Below are 17,400 nucleotides of genomic sequence, written 5' to 3'. Positions count from 1 at the left end.
CGTGCTTGGACAGTGAGGTCCCCTTGTTAAGGCTCTTCTTCCTTTGAGTCAGAAAAACGTTTTGAACTTCCGGCTTCAGTTTGCAACACGTGCGGACACAAACACGCGTAGTATTTGCGTTTACCTCCGTGAAGCGAACGACATTCGCCGAGAGGGACACGAGCTCTGACATTTTTGACGACCAGAACCTCACACAGCTGTCAAAGTACCTAATTCTACAATCATCATGGTAAATATATGATAAAAGCAGAGAGTAAACTGTCGGCCCGCTCTTTTCTTAGGCGCCAGTGTTTGTGATGGACGAAAGATGTAAACTATTTTCTGTCTGGATGACAGGCTAATTCATTTTAATTTGGTACGATCACACAGAACAAACCATGCTGCCGAAGAAAAAGAGAACCCCTGTGTGTATGTGTTCGTTCACGCTGACAAGGGAACACGTGTGCGTTTGTGCAACTGAGAGGCCATTCTAATTGTTTTCAATCACTTGCATAGCACGTGGTAAGGCTGAGCAGAAGTCACGTTAAAAACCAGCATAATTGATCTCTCTTGGAGTCGAGTTGCCTTATTGAAATTATAGTGAAAAGGCGAGATTCAACGGACGTCGCAGATCCAACTACGATTTGCTCCGTTGCATTTGCAAACAATCCGAAGGTTTTTTGTGTTTCTACAAAGTACAAGTGTCAGTCATTTGCTTTTCAAGTGATTTATTTAAAACTAGATGAATACTCGGCTTCGCCGGGAAGAAGTAGAGCCGAATACCCGGCTGTGCCGGGTACCCGGCGTACGCGATTGACGCCACATGAAGGAAGGGAGATAAACGCGCAAAACACTGGAGAAGAGTTACTGGGAATGGATGTACAGAAAAACCATAAAAACCAAAATCGGTACAGCGCTGAGAGCAAGTGTTGAAAATTTTCATCGACCAGATTGTGTCCGGGGTGTACCTAATTCCTAAATATGCCCACCAAATTTGAAGCAGATCCATCGAGAACTTTGGCCGGGCATCGCGAAGTGACAGACAGACAGACACACACTAGCCGATATAAGATGTGTTATTAATGTTACTGTTAGTGTTCTTTTAGTATTCCTTCAAAAAGCCTTTACTTGAAGATTGCAGTCCTCACTTTTTTTACTTATGCTAGTAAAAGTAAAATGGTATGACTTCAAGCCTATTTATACTTTAGTATTATTTTTTACTTTTGATTTGTGCATTTATCAATTTTTTTTCTTCTTCTCAAAACTTTTTTCTTATAACCCTGTTGTTGGTCAAGGCTTCCTGCCACAATTTCGCCTAGTTTAGCCTGCCACTGTGTATTAACTATAGTTAAATACCATTACCAAGTTAGACAAGTATGCATGCTCATTTTCAATTACCAAAGTAAACTGAGAAGTACAGTTCAGACTCAGTCATAGCACGTACCAGTAGGAGGTGTGGCTTTGCTGGCCGTTTGTGCAGCAACCATGTCGGCATCAATTAAGCTCCACCGCCGCTTCGGTCCCAGTGTGTTATTTTGACCTGCCATGCTGCGGTCAAGAAACTTTCCCACCGTCGGTAGCAGACTATCAAGTTTCAAAACGCTGACAACTCCGCAGACTCTGGAGAGAATTTCTCTCTGCAGGGTTGCAGAGGTTTGCCGTACAGGGTTGCCGTACAGATTTCCCTGTGTCACGGCTCAAACGAGGCCCGGGTTTTTGACTTCGTGTTTGTATGAGTGTTCATCACGATAAAAAACCCGGTTTACAGAAGACGGAGAAACGAAAGAAGACGGCGGTAGATAAAAACAGAAAGACAAGTTATAATCATTGTTTGAATAGGAGCCGGAATTGAAATCAAAATGTTGTTAAAAAAAAGAAGTAACAAAGCATTAAAACTTAGCGATGTAAAGAATAAAACAACCCTATGTTTATCCTTGCATGAGTATCTAGTAATTAATAGTTGCTCTTGACGTATAATATAGTATACTGTTAATGATCAAGAAAACATATAACATAATATATTCAGGCCTGCAGTAATTTTGATTGCTTAGGCTACACATTGATTACGGGATTAAAACAAATGGGAATAGTACTTGTAAGCTAATGCAGAGAGTGTCATTATTTCTGCAATAAGTGTGTGAAAATGTGTGCCAACAAAAGCAAAATAACTGAGCAGTTTATAATTATTTCTTTCAGACAGAGTTCATTCCTTTCAACCTCATTGTTTTCAATTATAACTTCAAAATTGTGATCGAAATTCGGCTTTCCGTTCATGCTGCCGCTGATTTTGTGTGTGTATCTGCATGTACCGCATTTACTGAATAGTTGCTGAGCTGTATGATTTCTCTTTCACACCCAGTGTGTAAGGAAAATATTTAATACATTGACCTTTTTCCCGACAAACAGATAACTACAGCCTTTACTTGTATGTAGATTGGTGTTTTCCCTTTTTATATTCCTTTTAAAATTGATAAACATTTTAATACCCTTCTCTGAACAGCTTTCGCAATTCATGTCCACCCACAGGCGCCGGACTATTCTGAATAACAGCGACTGCTCAAAGACCAACAGCAGACAATGATGAACTCGAACTGCCTGAATCTGTGATGCCTTTCTCATTGCAACTCGGCTGCATGATCACATTCCTGTATTTGTCATGTAAATTCTTACAACCCCGGATACAAAAACAAAACCAGAAAATGACGCCACAGTTTAAACAAAAAAAGCATGGCTTTAATTTAAAGTAGCAGCATTAACACTAAATGTTTGTTATAATGCAGTAAAACTATTACATATCTTATTATTCTTGTTCACCTATTTCGTCTCCTCTACCCCTGTGCATGTATTGTATGTGCCTCTTGTTTTATGGACTGGGCACAGGAGCTGCGCCTTCGGCTATCAGTGTCAAGTTCCCAAAGGCCGAGGGGAAGTGTTTAACTAACCGTATCAAGCACACGCTTATCGTGCATTCCGAACGCGTGTACTGGAGTGACTGACAGGGGCTCAAATTCTCCCTCCCTTAAAAATAAGGGAGTCTGGACTTGACTGCGCTTGAACTGAGTAATCTTGAACTAAATATCGATAAAAACAATGATTCGGTTGATATTATAAGGATAAGGATAAGATTTTATATAGTCCATGAGGGTAACCTCACAGAAATTCGGGCTGCTTTCTCCCTGGGGAAAGCGAGCTGCCATACAGTTTTTATCTCCCACAATTCCGAGAGGAATGGGTCACGTGAGATAGAACGCGGGAATACGTCACTGATACGGCGCTACCCATTCTTTTTTTCCTGCATGCGTGTATTCATGTTTCCAAGCCCTGAGACTTAATGCCGTGTGAGATGGAATTTTTTTATACTTTATTCCAAGTCACACGGGTATTTGGTGGACATTTTTATCTATACCTATACAATTTTGCCAGGAAAGACCCTTTTGTCAATCGTGGGATCTTTAACGTGCACACCCCAATGTAGTGTACACGAAGGGACCTCGGTTTTTCGTCTCATCCGAAAGACTAGCACTTGAACCCACCACCTAGGTTAGGAAAGGGGGGAGAAAATTGCGGCCTGACCCAGGCCTGAACACGCAACCTCTCATTTCATTGAATGAGCTCCAGAAGTGTGTATAATTTGTGTCATTGGTTGATGCTTCCGCCCACCATTCATGTTACTATGTTAGTTATTGTTGCCTCCATTCAAAAAAATAAATGACTTCTAGGTCTAAACCACACATTTTAAGAATTCAAATGGCTTTTTATGCTTTGAATACCTAGTAAGGCAAATTGAGATGCTGAGATTGCATTCACAATAACCAACTCCGGTAATACAACTAATTGAAAAGGTTACCCAGTTACTGGTTAGTGAACTAATGTATGACTGGGTTTCTAATTCCAGACCACTGAAGAAGTGAATCCCAAGGCTTACCCCCTGGCCGAGCCTCAGCTGACCCAGAATATTCTAGACCTGGTGCAGCAGGCAGCCAACTATAAGCAGCTGAGGAAAGGTGCCAATGAAGGTATGTCTACCATGGAAATTTCTGTGTTTTATTAATGCATGTTATAGTGTGTAGACCTACGTACTCAATCTGCCATATTTAGTGGTAAGCAGACCTGTTTACCCATACTATTTTGGAGTAACTTATTACCATTTTTGAGTCACAGAAAAAGTGACTCTATGTAATCGGTCAGTGTTAGTCCGGCCGTCCGTAGACACCACCTTAACGTTGGACTTTTCTCGGAAACTATCAAAGCGATCGGGCTCATATTTTGTTTAGTCGTGACCTCCAATGACCTCTACACTTTAACGATGGTTTCGTTGACCTTTGACCTTTTTCAAGGTCACAGGTCAGCGTCAAAGGAAAAATTAGACATTTTATATCTTTGACAAAGTTCATCGGATGTGATTGAAACTTTGTAGGATTATTCTTTACATCAAAGTATTTACATCTGTAGCCTTTTACGAACGTTATCAGAAAAACAAGGGAGATAACTAGCCTTTTCTGTTCGGCAACACACAACTTAACGTTGGGCTTTTCTCGGAAACTATAAAAGTGACCGGGCTCAAATTTTATGTGAACGTGACTCATTGTGTTGTGAATAGCAATTTCTTCCTGTCCATCTGATGCCTCATATAATATTCAGAACTGCGAAAGTGACTCGATCGAGCGTTTGCTCTTCTTGTTATAGGAATTTTTGGGGAAATACTCCAATTGAGTCCAGACTGCGATTTTCAAATGTGTTTGTGTTGCTAATGGTGGTGTTTGTAACCACTGGGTACTATTTTGGTCATCCGATTACTTTCTTTTTTACTTGACCATTACTCTTGTCAAGTTTGTCTGGGTAAGTCTAAGAGATAAGGTTGTAAGCTGATCACTGCAGTGCTTTATTTGTGTCTTTTTAAGTTTTTCATGATGTAGACAGCAGTTGCTTGTAATGAGATTATGAATGTATTATGTCTGCACTTTCAACATAAAAATTAATGGTTGTTGAAGAGAATGATTTTAAGAAGCTGTAGCAATAGCATGTGCTTTGGATTTAATTTAATTTTTTATTCATTTTGTGTATGTGTGCAGCGACCAAAACACTGAACAGAGGCATTTCTGAGTTCATTGTCATGTCTGCTGATGCGGAGCCGTTGGAGATCCTGCTCCATTTGCCATTGCTGTGTGAAGACAAGGTAACATAACTAGCCAGTCAAGACTGAATGCATTCTGGCACTATCTGTTATTAAACATTTTTTTTTTTAATTAAGCAGTGCGATATTACTGATGCACATTTGTTTTCCTGACACAACATTCTTTCCTTAGCAAAACTTCTGTTGTTGCAATTTTTGTTTGCAGGAAATAGTGTGTTGGGGCACGAGTGCTAACGTTTTGTAAAATATTCAGCATGGCTGTTTGTTACTCCTTTCAAACTCCTCCTAGGGGTTTAGTGGGATGCATAATCAGTGAATAAATTATTTAAGCAGCTCCTTTCTTTTTGTGTTTCAGAATGTGCCCTACGTGTTTGTCCGCTCCAAGCAAGGCAAGTATTTGATGTGCGCTTTTGATAGTGATAAAAAGACAATAGAAATACTAACATTATAATTATTGTTGTCTTAAAGATAGATCAAGAGGTATTGTAGTTGTACACATAATTATTCAAGCACTGTCTTTTGAATTCATCATTTTTTAAGATCAGGAAATGAGTCATGATCCCGCAGTGGGGCACTGCGGTTATGAAATTAAAAGCCCCTCCTGTTTTTGGAACCGCAGGAGCTTTCTAGTTTGCTGTTAGGTAGATTTTTGGTTCCTCTTTCCTGTCATGCTCTCTTTTTCTTCATGAATTCTTTTTTTTTCTGCCTTCTTGCTCATTCACCTGTATTTTTTCCAAAAATCTCTTCTCTTGCCGCTTGTCTCGCGATTCATGTATAGTTTAATCTGTTAGTGTTCTGATGTAAGTCCAGCAGTAGATAGGTTAAGCCTATTTTAACATACTGGAAACTGGTAATCTTCCAGTAGGTATTAATTTAGTTTTACTAAAGCCTGCTGGGACACAAGTAATGGGTTAGTGCATTTGTAAACAGGAATCGCTTGACAAGTGGCCCCCTTCATCCCCCCCTTCCTCGTCCTGATATGGCTCTGCGTAGTCGGCTGGACGTTAAGCAACAAATAAACAAACAAACAAAATGAGTCATGACAGTGGTTCATTTCTGTCTACAAAGCTGAAATATTGGTTGAAGCAGAATGGAAGACAGCAATGGTTACATGAAAATTAAAGTATTTACAGTAGAACTTTTAAGACTCTCCAATTTAAGACTCCTCCCCTTTTAAGACCCTAATTTTACAGCTTTTCTGTTCATAACCTCTGCAAATATACCTCCATTTTAAGACTCCCCTGATTTTCTCCATATTTTTGGAGGTCTTATAAGAGGGTTCCACTGTGTTTTTTGAAGGTTTTTAAACTCTGCCACTCAAGTGTTGACAGATATGGAGTTTGAGTTGTTTGCCCCGGTTTTAATGGCTGTTTGGTTTTTGTTTTACAGCCTTGGGCCGAGCCTGTGGGGTGTCGCGGCCAGTCATAGCCTGCTCTGTGACGATGAAGGATGGGTCTCAACTGAAGAGTCAGATTGAGGCTATCCAGAACAGCATTGAGAAGCTGCTCATCTAACTCAGCGGCTGAACGTTGCTTTCCATACCTCAGTCGAGCATCATGTCTCGATGACTTTTGTTTTAAGTTTAGTTTTGTGTCGTAAAGTGTGAATGAAGATTCTGACTTTTTATGGTGTGTTTACTGTTGAGAGTCAAGGCTTGTGTAAACAAACAATTTCTTGAAAGCCGTCACAGATTTGTTTTTGAATTATGGAACAACCACAGACACTACTGTCTGTCACCTCTTCTAATCATGCCAGCAGTGTTTTTTTTGCGCGTTTTGTTGGATTGTATTTTTCATATGAATGAAGTGTTGGTACAAGTGACAGTAGTATGAATGGGTTTTATTATGCGTGTAAAGATGAAGGGGAAAGAATCTGAGAGTGGAAAGTACGTTGCAAGCCCCTGGAGCAATTTTTTGATTAGTGCTTTTGTGAACAAGAAACAATTAACAAGTGGCTCTATCCCATCTCCCCCCTTTCCCCGTCGCGATATAACCTTGAACGGTTGAAAACGACGTTAAACACCAAATAAAGAAAAAATGAGAGTGGAAAGTGTGGTATTGCGTGGTTACAAGGTAGACAAGACAGTTGAGGAACCTGGTGTGGCCATCTTTATTACCCGAAGTTTTAGTTACAAAGCGGGAGTGCTTTCCCTTGCGTCGTCTGCATGGTAGGCCGAAGTGGGCGTACTTCGACCTATCCAACACCTCCCTCTTTAGAATATTTTTAAATCAATTTTCTTAACACAAAATTATAAATTAAACAAACTTGAAACTTTTGTAAACTTCAGCTTACAAACTTCATGCACCCCTCTCCCCTTTTCCAAATGAACATGTAAAAATAAAATGTTTGTTTCAATAATACGTATCAGGTCTCTCATTCATAATTGTCACTCTAAAGCATCAATCCTGGATGTCTTTTGGCGATTTCAAATAAAGAAAGTACATGTATAGCATGTCCATGTTCACCATGGATTTTGTTTTAATTATGCCCGAACGATAAGATTTCACTAATTCATTTTTCATAGTTGTACTAAGGACAAGCTACATACACTGTACCATTTTTTCATGTTTGTAACATAGAAGGATGGGAAATAAATCTTGAGAAACAACCTATTTGGTGTTTGTATGTATATGTGTTAGATAAGTGTTTTTGGAATAATTTTCAGGTATCACATTTCACATCCACCATCCAAACTCTTTATCCATTGCTCAATTTCTTTCACACACTCGCATGCTCTCGCATAACAGCTCTAAACATACTGAGGAAAGGGAAAATGGGTGTAAAAACAACAAATCGATTTTAAAGAGGTAGTTTCATAGAGTGGAACAGAGACCCCGTTCACCGGCAGATTCAAATTCACTACTTCACACTCAAAAATCAAGGGAGGTAAGTTAACAGAACATTTTAAACGACAGGCTTTTAATCGTTCATCTTGAACACGCGGCCAGTACTACAGTACTGGCCTTGACACGGAACGATTCAAGGGGGGAAATCTCAAGTCATCTGAAAGAGGGAAATCCAAACGCAATCCGCCTTGTTCGATTTTATGGGTTTGGACGAAAGAGAAAAATAAGAAAAGCAAAAGCTGGAGTCCAGTCTGGACGAAACTGCTATCAAGAACGCAGAATTGATTTTTTCTGAGTTTTTTTTTTAGCCGTAAGCGCCATTTCTCATTTCTCATAACTGCTGTTCACCGCAGTGAAACCAACAAAGGGGCCTCACTCTGGAAGAGTTTCCTGCTCCGATAAACATGGCGCTTACGGCTAAAAAAAACTCAGAAAAAATCAATTCTGCGTTCTTGATAGCAGTTTCGTCCAGACTGGACTCTTGCTTTTCTTATTTTTCTCTATCGTCCAAGCCCATACAATCGAACAAGGCGGATTGCGTTTGGATTTCCCTCTTTCAGAGTTTTGCGACCCATCTCGTCATCGGCGCTTTTCCAGAAATGACCTGCGCTTTGTTGGAATTCCAACAATGGCCGCCATTGTAGGAATTCTAACTTTGCGCTACGCGATTCTAGAAATGTACCGCGCGCATAGTGAGAATCCTGCTCTTTCTTAGAATGCGATGTAAAATGATACAAGTCATGATGGCCTATGATGATCCTTGTGTTTTAAAGTGATCAATGCTTAGTCTTGAAAAAGCAGATGCATTGTATAACGCACCAAACCAACCGAATTACAAAAGGCAAAACACTTTTGATAACTTCGGCGGGCTGTAACAACACAGTTCAACGACCCATCCCACTCGACCAAAACGCACCAATTTTACGTAATTTTTGAACGTTTCAGAAAACATTCTCTCTGGGCTGCAGAGACAGCATTATGCTCTTGTCACTGCATGGTAATCTAGGCTCTTGAAACGTAATGTGCAAGTCTGTGCGCTATATTGATGTGATTGATTGTTGCAAAATGTTGATTAAAACTAAAGATGATTTCAGCCTGTTGTAACAAACTAACACTCTACTCTGAAAAAAAAATCATTGTGTTCAAAATTGATCGAGACATGGCTGGAACACGAAAACAATAGACAATCAGTAGAACTTTTCCCCAACTATCTTGGATTTGATGTTGAACGCAATGACCGCAAAACCCAAACATACGGCGGAGTACTTATTGCCGCCAAAAAAGAGTTGGAAATGCACGACGTCTACAAATCTAAAGACGTCGAACTTTTAAGTGGAAACTTTAGATTGGGACCCAGCAAAAAGAGAGTCACAATAGCAGCCTACTATAGACCATGCATCAGAACTGATGAGGACTATCTAACAAAGTCAAAGGAAGAGTTTGCAAAGATTAGGAAAAAGAATAAACGCAACATTTTCATCGCTGCTGGAGACTTCAATGCTCCAGACATCGATTGGTCGACGTTAACCATTGAACGCAACCAATACCCCCACCGGGTAAGCAAGTGCGTGCTGGACATCGTGGCAGACACGGACATGGAACAGGTTGTCAATTTCCCAACAAGACAAAAAGCAACGTTGGACATCATTCTCACCACCCATCCTAGCTTTACCATGCGCTGCAAGCCCCTCCCCCCTGTTGGAAAAAGCGATCATGACGTAGTTCTGTACGATACGACACTCATACCCTCGAGACCGAGACCGACCAAACGAAAGATCTACCTATGGCACAAAGCTGATTCCAATGGAATAAAGGAAGACCTCCGCCACCTCTCGAAAGAGATGGAGACTAATACGGCAGAAACCGCTACGATCGATAGATTTTGGTCCTACTTCAAGGAGAGAGTACAAGCGATTATTGAGAAACGCATTCCAACAAAAACAAACTCCCGGAGAAGCAGTAATCCCTGGATCAACACCTCAATCAGGAGAGCGATAAGAAGGAAGCAACGCGCGCACAAGAAAGCGAGAAGAACAGGAAAAAAAAGAGACGTTGATCGCTACAAGAGACTCCAAGCCGCGGTTAGGTTCGAAATAAAGAGAGCCAATAGTACGTACCTTGAAGAAGTCATTAGCGCGGACTACGCCACAAACCCAAAGAAATTCTGGGCTCACGTAAAAGCAAGAGGGCAGGAGTCTGTTGGGGTTGCTCCGCTGAAGAACCAGGATGGTTTCCTGAAGAGCGATAACATCAGCAAGGCGGAGATACTTCAATCCCAATTCCAGTCTGTGTTTACAACGGAAGACCTATCGAGCATCCCAAACAAAGGCACGAGCAAACATCCCGCCCTGGATAGCATCAAAGTATCCGAAGCAGGCGTCCGGAAGCTACTCTTGAATCTGCGTACTAACAAAGCCACAGGACCCGACGCAATCCCAGCCTTCATTCTGAAAACTGGAGCTGAGGAACTCACGCCCCTACTTACCAAAATGTTCCAGAGGTCACTTGACGAGGGCGCTGTGCCGCAGGATTGGAAGGATGCATTGGTGGTGCCAATCTTTAAAAAGGGAGACCGTCACCAGGCAGCTAACTACAGGCCTGTGTCACTTACGTCCATCACGTGCAAACTTCTCGAACACATCATCCACAGTAACATCATGAATCACCTTGACACCCATAAGATCCTGACAGAAGCACAACATGGGTTCAGGAAATTCCGGTCATGTGAGACTCAACTCATCGAGACTGTGCACGACATCGCGAAGAACCTGGCCTCAGAGGACCAAGTCGACGCAATCCTGCTCGACTTCAGCAAGGCGTTTGATAAGGTTCCACACCAGCGACTGTTTCACAAGCTCGACCACTACGGAGTGAGGAACAACACACTTAAATGGATATGCTCGTTCCTGACAGGAAGAACGCAACAAGTAGTACTTGAAGGTGTTCATTCATCGGCTGGACCAGTGACGTCAGGGGTGCCCCAAGGTACAGTCCTAGGCCCCCTCCTATTCCTGATCTACATAAACGACATGCCCGAGGCAGTTAAACATTCAAAACTAAAGCTCTTTGCGGACGATAGCCTGCTGTATAAAAAAAGTAACAAAGCAGCAAGATCCACTCCTCCTTCAAGAAGATCTGAACGCACTCCAAAATTGGGAACAGAAATGGCAAATGGAGTTTAACCCGAGCAAATGCAACATCATCCGCATACTTCCCAGCAAGAATAAGCCGCCGATATTGTCCACCTACCACCTACATGGACAGACTCTCGAAACTACCAAGGAGAGCAAATACTTAGGAGTCACCATCACCGAAAACCTATCTTGGACCAATCACATCAAGAACGTGACCGCCAAAGGAAACAGAACCGTGGGATTTCTCAGAAGAAACTTCAAAGAATGCACGATGAAGGTGAAGTCAGCTACCTACACAACCATGGTTCGTCCCACTCTCGAATACGCGTCAACAGTGTGGGACCCACATCAGGAAAATGACAAGCAGGCATTAGAAATGGTCCAGAGAAGAGCAGCCAGATACGCCCATAACAACTACTTCGAAAAAACGCCTGGCGTAGTTACCAACATGCTGAACAACCTAGGATGGGAAACTCTGGAAAATAGACGAGAAAACAATCGCCTCATGATGCTGTACAAAATCAAGCACAAGATGGTCGGCATAGATGAAAAGAACTATCTCCATAGCTCCGACGCAAGAACAAGAGGAGATGGGCTGAGGCAGCAACAGGACTTCCATAAAGCCATATGCAACACCTTTTTCCCACGGACTATCTCCAACTGGAACCATCTTCCCACGACGACGACATCAGCCCCAAGCCTTGAGTCGTTCCGCTCACGTCTCCGCGGTAGCAGTCCCCTGCAACCGCCAGTGGGCAACCCCTAATCCCTCAACCCCTGTACATAGTTTTAAACGCCTCCCAACCTATCCAGTTCCTGCCCTTTCTCAGTGCTGGTTTTTTTAAATTGTCATCCCGATTCCAAGAGGCACACACCGCATCCGGAATCGACAAGTGACATCAACGCGGGACCACTTACGTTTATCAAATAAACCCGGTCCCAACGGAGAGAAGAAGAAGAAGAAGCAGCAACTAGCTAGCTGCATGCGCTGAGTGAGTGTCACTGAGAGAATTCTTACACAGTGTATCCCGACACCCCCAATTCAAGACTTCCCCTGTATAAGACCTTGCTTTTTCATATACCTTATTCATGACCTGTGAAAAGGGTATACTTTTTTGTGTGCCAGTCGAAGGGTTGCCATTTCTAGAACGAGGCAGCTCGTTTCCGGAAATGCGGCGCTTTGTTGGAAATCAAATGAGGTTTCGGGAAATCCCGATTATTCCAACTCTGCCCCGGATTCTTACTTTGCGCCCAACAAGATGACTTGAGATTGCCCCCCTTGAATCGTTCCGTGTCAAGGCCAGTTGTACTGGCCGCGTGTTCAAGATGTTAATCGTTGGGCTGTTTCTAAGTGGCAGTGGTGGTTTACACGAGCATCAGCACTTGAAGGATGATACATTTGACAATAATATTCAGACCAGCAAGAAAAGAAGGTTCTTACGATCTTTTGAAAAAAGGAACGTATTCGTCATCCAACGAAGCTACAATGCCTCGTATGTTGATTGGAGTGCAAAATTAATTAATCTGAATGATAAACAGCTATTGTGTTTTCAGCGTCGCAATAGGGTCCGATATTTATTTTAGACGAGACAAGTATAATGCCGACGAGTCGAAGACGAGTCGCATTGTGACTTGTTCGAGTCTAAATATCGGACCCTATTGCTGCGCTGAAAATACAATAGCGGCGATTATATAGCTGTTCTGACCTTGATTTGTTGTTCCAAACTTACAAAATGACAGTTTTTGCGTCGATGCGTTGATCTCAGATTTTGATAACAGACGCCGTTTCTTATGCGCATTAATTTTGTGCAGGCGCCACACTGCCTTTGAAAAAACTCGATTTGACAACACAGCTGTTAAACAGCTTTTCAATTTATTAGTTCATTCGTATACAACAAAAAGAAGTTTGAGTTTTTTTTAAATTTTGAACAAGACTACTAATGAAGAAGACCAAAACATAACATCAACGAAAAACCAGAAACAACCGAAGAACTTGGATGCAACAAGGGGAGGAGAAGAGAACAGCTAATCCGTACAACGCGAGCAGACGGCAGAGAAGTTTTCAGTTTGGGTGAATGGCATTTATACTTGTCTCGTCATGAAGCGAATTTTTCAACCTCAGTTATAAACGACTACATGAATGTTAGTGCCATGGGTTGTACATCAATACTTCAGAGGGGAAGTGGGGTATTCGGCATCGGCAACTGAGCTCACACAGCCGGCACACACAAACGGCTGTTCCGTTTTACTCCCCTGTTTGTACTACATCTTTCGACTTTGGGCATTTTGTGGTGTTTAGGGACAGAAAATAATTGGTTTAGTCCTGTTTCATCGGGAAGTTAGCAGAAAAGGGTAAGCTATCGACATTTGTAAAGCTGAAAAACATTCCCGAGAAGAATTTCAAGCTGTCAGTGTCTGCTGTTGTTGATTCAGTGAAACACTCGTGTGGGACAGATGGGTAAACCGGAACCATGCGTCTTTGTTATTGCCAATATGCTTTTGGATATTGGCAAAAAATGCCGACTTCCGTAGCATTATGCTTTGATGATCAGAAGAGACCATCCAATCAATATTAATGACACTTCTACTTCTAAGACTACTACTTCTACAGCTAGTAACACCACTGCTGATAATAATAATGATTGTAATCTGATGTATAAAGGAATGGACGTAAATTCCTTTCCGGCTAAAGCCTAATATTATTCATTGAGCCAAGTGGCTGTATTCTGTGGAAGAAGAAAAGCTAAATTCATGTAGAGAGGCTGTATTCTATGGACCATATAATGTATATTGACGTATCTATAGACAGAAAAGCCAAATTCGTGTAGACTCTTCTCCTCTTGGTACAGGAGCTTGGTGGGTCGAACGCGGGCATCAAGGGTCAGGCCCTCCGCAGCAAGCAGCAGCTGTCCAGGTCTGTGGCAGATCGAGTAATTGTGAAGCTGAAACTTCACTCACACATTCTCACAGACATCATTTAATCAGCCACACGTTCCCTCTCCCTGACAGGCACATAATCTCTCTGGAAGGAATTAAACTAATCTCACCACTACTCCCAGGGGCCTGGGGTACCGCCCAAAGGCCCTCATGGTACCTCCGAGTACGTACGCAAGCATATACATGATAACAAAACCCACGCACTCAAGTTACATTCTTAATCTCTTTTTGATTCAATCGTCCATTCAGTCATACTTCAATCTATCAAAGAAAGAAAAATGTCTTCTCCTAATAAAACGTGATGTTACCTAATTGCAATCAAAATAACAAAATGCCAATAACCCAATTCTCCAATAATTGACCTACATTGGTATATTCAATGTATCTCAAAAGAGGTTCCCGCGGCTTATCTACCATTTTGTCAGATCCGGTCACATTTAGTCAAGTTTTGACTAAATGTTTTAACGTAGAGGGGGGAATCGAGACGAGGGTTGTGGTGTATGTGTGTGTGTGTGTGTGTGTGTGTGTCAGTCTGTGTGTGTCTGTGTGTGTGTGTAGAGCGATTCAGACCAAACTACTGGACCGATCTTTATGAAATTTGACATGAGAGTTCCTGGGAATGATATCCCCGGATTTTTTTCTTCTTTTTTTCGATAAATACCTTTGATGACGTCCGGCTTTTTGTAAAAGTTGAGGCGGCACTGTCACACCCTCATTTTTCAATCAAATTGATTGAAATTTTGGCCCAGCAATCTTCGACGAAGGCCGGACTTCGGTATTGCATTTCAGCTTGGTGGCTTAAAAATTAATTAATGACTTTGGTCATTAAAAATCTGAAAATTGTAAAAAAACCAAATTGTTTTTAAAACGATCCAAATTTACGTTTATCTTATTCTTCATCATTTTCTGATTCCAAAAACATATAAATATGTTATATTCGGATTAAAAACAAGCTCTGAAAATTAAAAATATAAAAATTATTATTAAAATAAAATTTCCGAAATCGATTTAAAAACAATTTCATCTTATTCCTTGTGGGTTCCTGATTCCAAAAACATATAGATGTGATATGTTTGGATTAAAAACACGCTCAGAAAGTTAAAAAGAATAGAGATAAAGAAAAGCGTGCTATCCTTCTCAGCGCAACTACTACCCCGCTCTTCTTGTCAATTTCACTGCCTGTGCATCGAGCGGTGGACTGACGATGCTACGAGTATACGCTCTTGCTGTAAAAATGCAGTGAGTTCAGTTTCATTCTGTTAGTTCGACAGCTTGACTAAATGTTGTAATTTCGCCTTACGCGACTTGTTTTTTCTGCAGTACAACCGAATAATTGTCATCTTCCGCTAAGGATAGTTTTCTCACTTCCAGCGGCAAGTAGACAATAGCCACGTCAATGACTGAAATAAAATTTGACCAGCAATATCATGACCACAATCAAATAAGGGCTACCGAGGACCGTTTCAATGACGCTTGATAACATTTTTGTGTGTTTTATTAATCTGCCTAAAGCACGGGTGTGTTTGTTAGTGTATTTTTAAGGCCGTTACGCAGATAGCTAGAGTACCATGATATTATATGATTGATTTTTTTTCTTTTGAAGTCAGAGTGTGACTGATCGCAATCGCATTGTATTTTCACGGCAGTCGCCTATGGCAAGACGGCCAATTCGCTCAATTGTTTATTAGCAACCTCGTCAAACGCGTCGCTACGTTCTATGCTCTTTCTGCCCGGGAATGTCACTAGCGACAAATAGCCGGGTGTTTGTGTAGATAGCGGACCCACTGAACGCCTCGATAGGTAGGATTCCGTGACGTAGGCAGGGTGTCGTCTGCAATGCTTGCATGGCGCGAGAGGTTACCAAGCGCGTGCTGCCACAAAACACACCTTCCACTAGAACTGAGTGTTCACTAGTTACACTCTGTTGCACACAGTGTGGGATTTACTACTGAGAACTTCTCCACCACAGGTAAGAAAAAAAGATTCAGTCTGTATCCGAATATATAAACATGACAAATCATTACATTTTCTAAGATTTTCTTTGAGAAATTACTGACCAATCATCGATTTTTCATTACTGATACGGCGAGTACGGTTTCCGAAACACGGCATGTCACAGTGGACTGTCTGGCATAAATATTGAAGCATTTAACTTGCAAGGAATCTGCTGGTATGCTACCACCTTCATCACTCGTATTATAGTCTGTTAATTTCTATTTTATTTAGTTTTTTTCTCTTGTTTGTTTATACAACAATAATGTTATTTTTCACGCTTAACCTCTGCCTGCCTGCCTGCCTGCCTGCCTGCCTGCCTGTCTGTGTTTTTCTCTATCTCTGGAGGGTGAAAAACAAACAAACAAACAAAAACAACAATAGTTAGAATGAATTGCCTGTCGAAGTAGATCTTCCCGCTATCTGTTTTGATTAATGACAAATCCCTCAGTCGTGAATACCTTAGATATGCCAGAGATTTGACAGGTCGTGTCCTAAGTAGGTAGTGTTCATTTTACTTCGGAAATCATGTTGCTACAAACATGTCTGGTGACGTGAAAACCACATGCAACGCCGGTAATTACTTCAAGGTGTAAAACTCATTTATTGAACTGTAGACGTTGTCGTCTGTGCGGAAGAAGCAGTCACGCCTGTATCAGGTATACGCGGATGCACGCACGCCGAGTGAAGTAGTGACTTTAAAGGGGCTCAGTCTCCCTGCCATCAACGTGTCTCACGTCGCGCTAAAAAGGATGTAATTCGGTTTTTGAGTTCCGTCACGTACTAATATCATCAGCAGGAAAACTTTAAAGGTGCCATCCTTCTGGTAAAATTGAATATGTGCACCACAAAATCGTTTTGAACTTTTACATCCTTCCACTTGAACACACACCAAAAGTCGACAGCCGGGCTGAGTACAGTGAAAAGTGGGGATGTTTTGCTGAATTTATTTCACAGATTGACAGTGGTGTCACTTCGGAAATAAATCAGCGGGAAAAAAACCCAGTATTTATATAAAAAGCAGCAAGACTGTTGATTTTTGGTATGTTTTCGAGTGGAAAGATGCTATTGTTCCATGTAAAAGCCTGGACGGTTGTGTGGCCCGGGTGATGTGCAAGATGGCCTTTACTTGAAGGAAGGCCTAGGTATTTAACTGTTAAGAGCGATTAGTGATTGAAGCCAGTAACATAATTGAGACGCTCGGTGCTGTAGGGTTGTGCACACATACACTGCTGAGATGGATGATGAACATTTAGCATTTGTATGAATTATATTAGTGCGAACGGCATGAAATTTGTCATAATTTAAATGCAATGAATATATAACTATTCTTTTTAAGATTCAAATCAACAGGCGCTTCCTTGAAGAAAAACAGACA

The 17,400-nt window shown here is 41.5% G+C and overlaps 2 protein-coding genes across 2 annotated transcripts in view; both read left to right on the top strand.

Moving 5' to 3' along the window:
• Positions 1 to 70: 70 nt before the first annotated feature.
• LOC138959741 (NHP2-like protein 1) lies at positions 71 to 7,723 on the top strand. Its single transcript, XM_070331346.1, has 5 exons — positions 71 to 229; positions 3,875 to 3,995; positions 5,052 to 5,155; positions 5,469 to 5,502; positions 6,503 to 7,723. The coding sequence occupies exons 1-5, from the start codon at positions 227 to 229 to the stop codon at positions 6,625 to 6,627; spliced, it is 387 nt and encodes a 128-aa protein (XP_070187447.1). The 5' UTR covers positions 71 to 226; the 3' UTR covers positions 6,628 to 7,723.
• An 8,163-nt stretch (positions 7,724 to 15,886) lies between these two features.
• The window catches only part of LOC138959737 (sodium/calcium exchanger 1-like), a 39,579-nt gene continuing 38,065 nt past the window's right edge, over positions 15,887 to 17,400 (top strand). Inside the window, exon 1 of the mRNA XM_070331341.1 lies at positions 15,887 to 15,999. The gene's annotated coding sequence lies outside the window, so the exon portion shown is untranslated. The remainder of the gene's footprint in view (positions 16,000 to 17,400) is intronic.

The sequence above is a fragment of the Littorina saxatilis genome, linkage group LG2 (assembly GCF_037325665.1).
Source record: "Littorina saxatilis isolate snail1 linkage group LG2, US_GU_Lsax_2.0, whole genome shotgun sequence".
NCBI classification, from domain to species: Eukaryota; Metazoa; Mollusca; class Gastropoda; order Littorinimorpha; family Littorinidae; genus Littorina; species Littorina saxatilis.
This window is presented reverse-complemented; position numbering and strand designations above follow the sequence as displayed.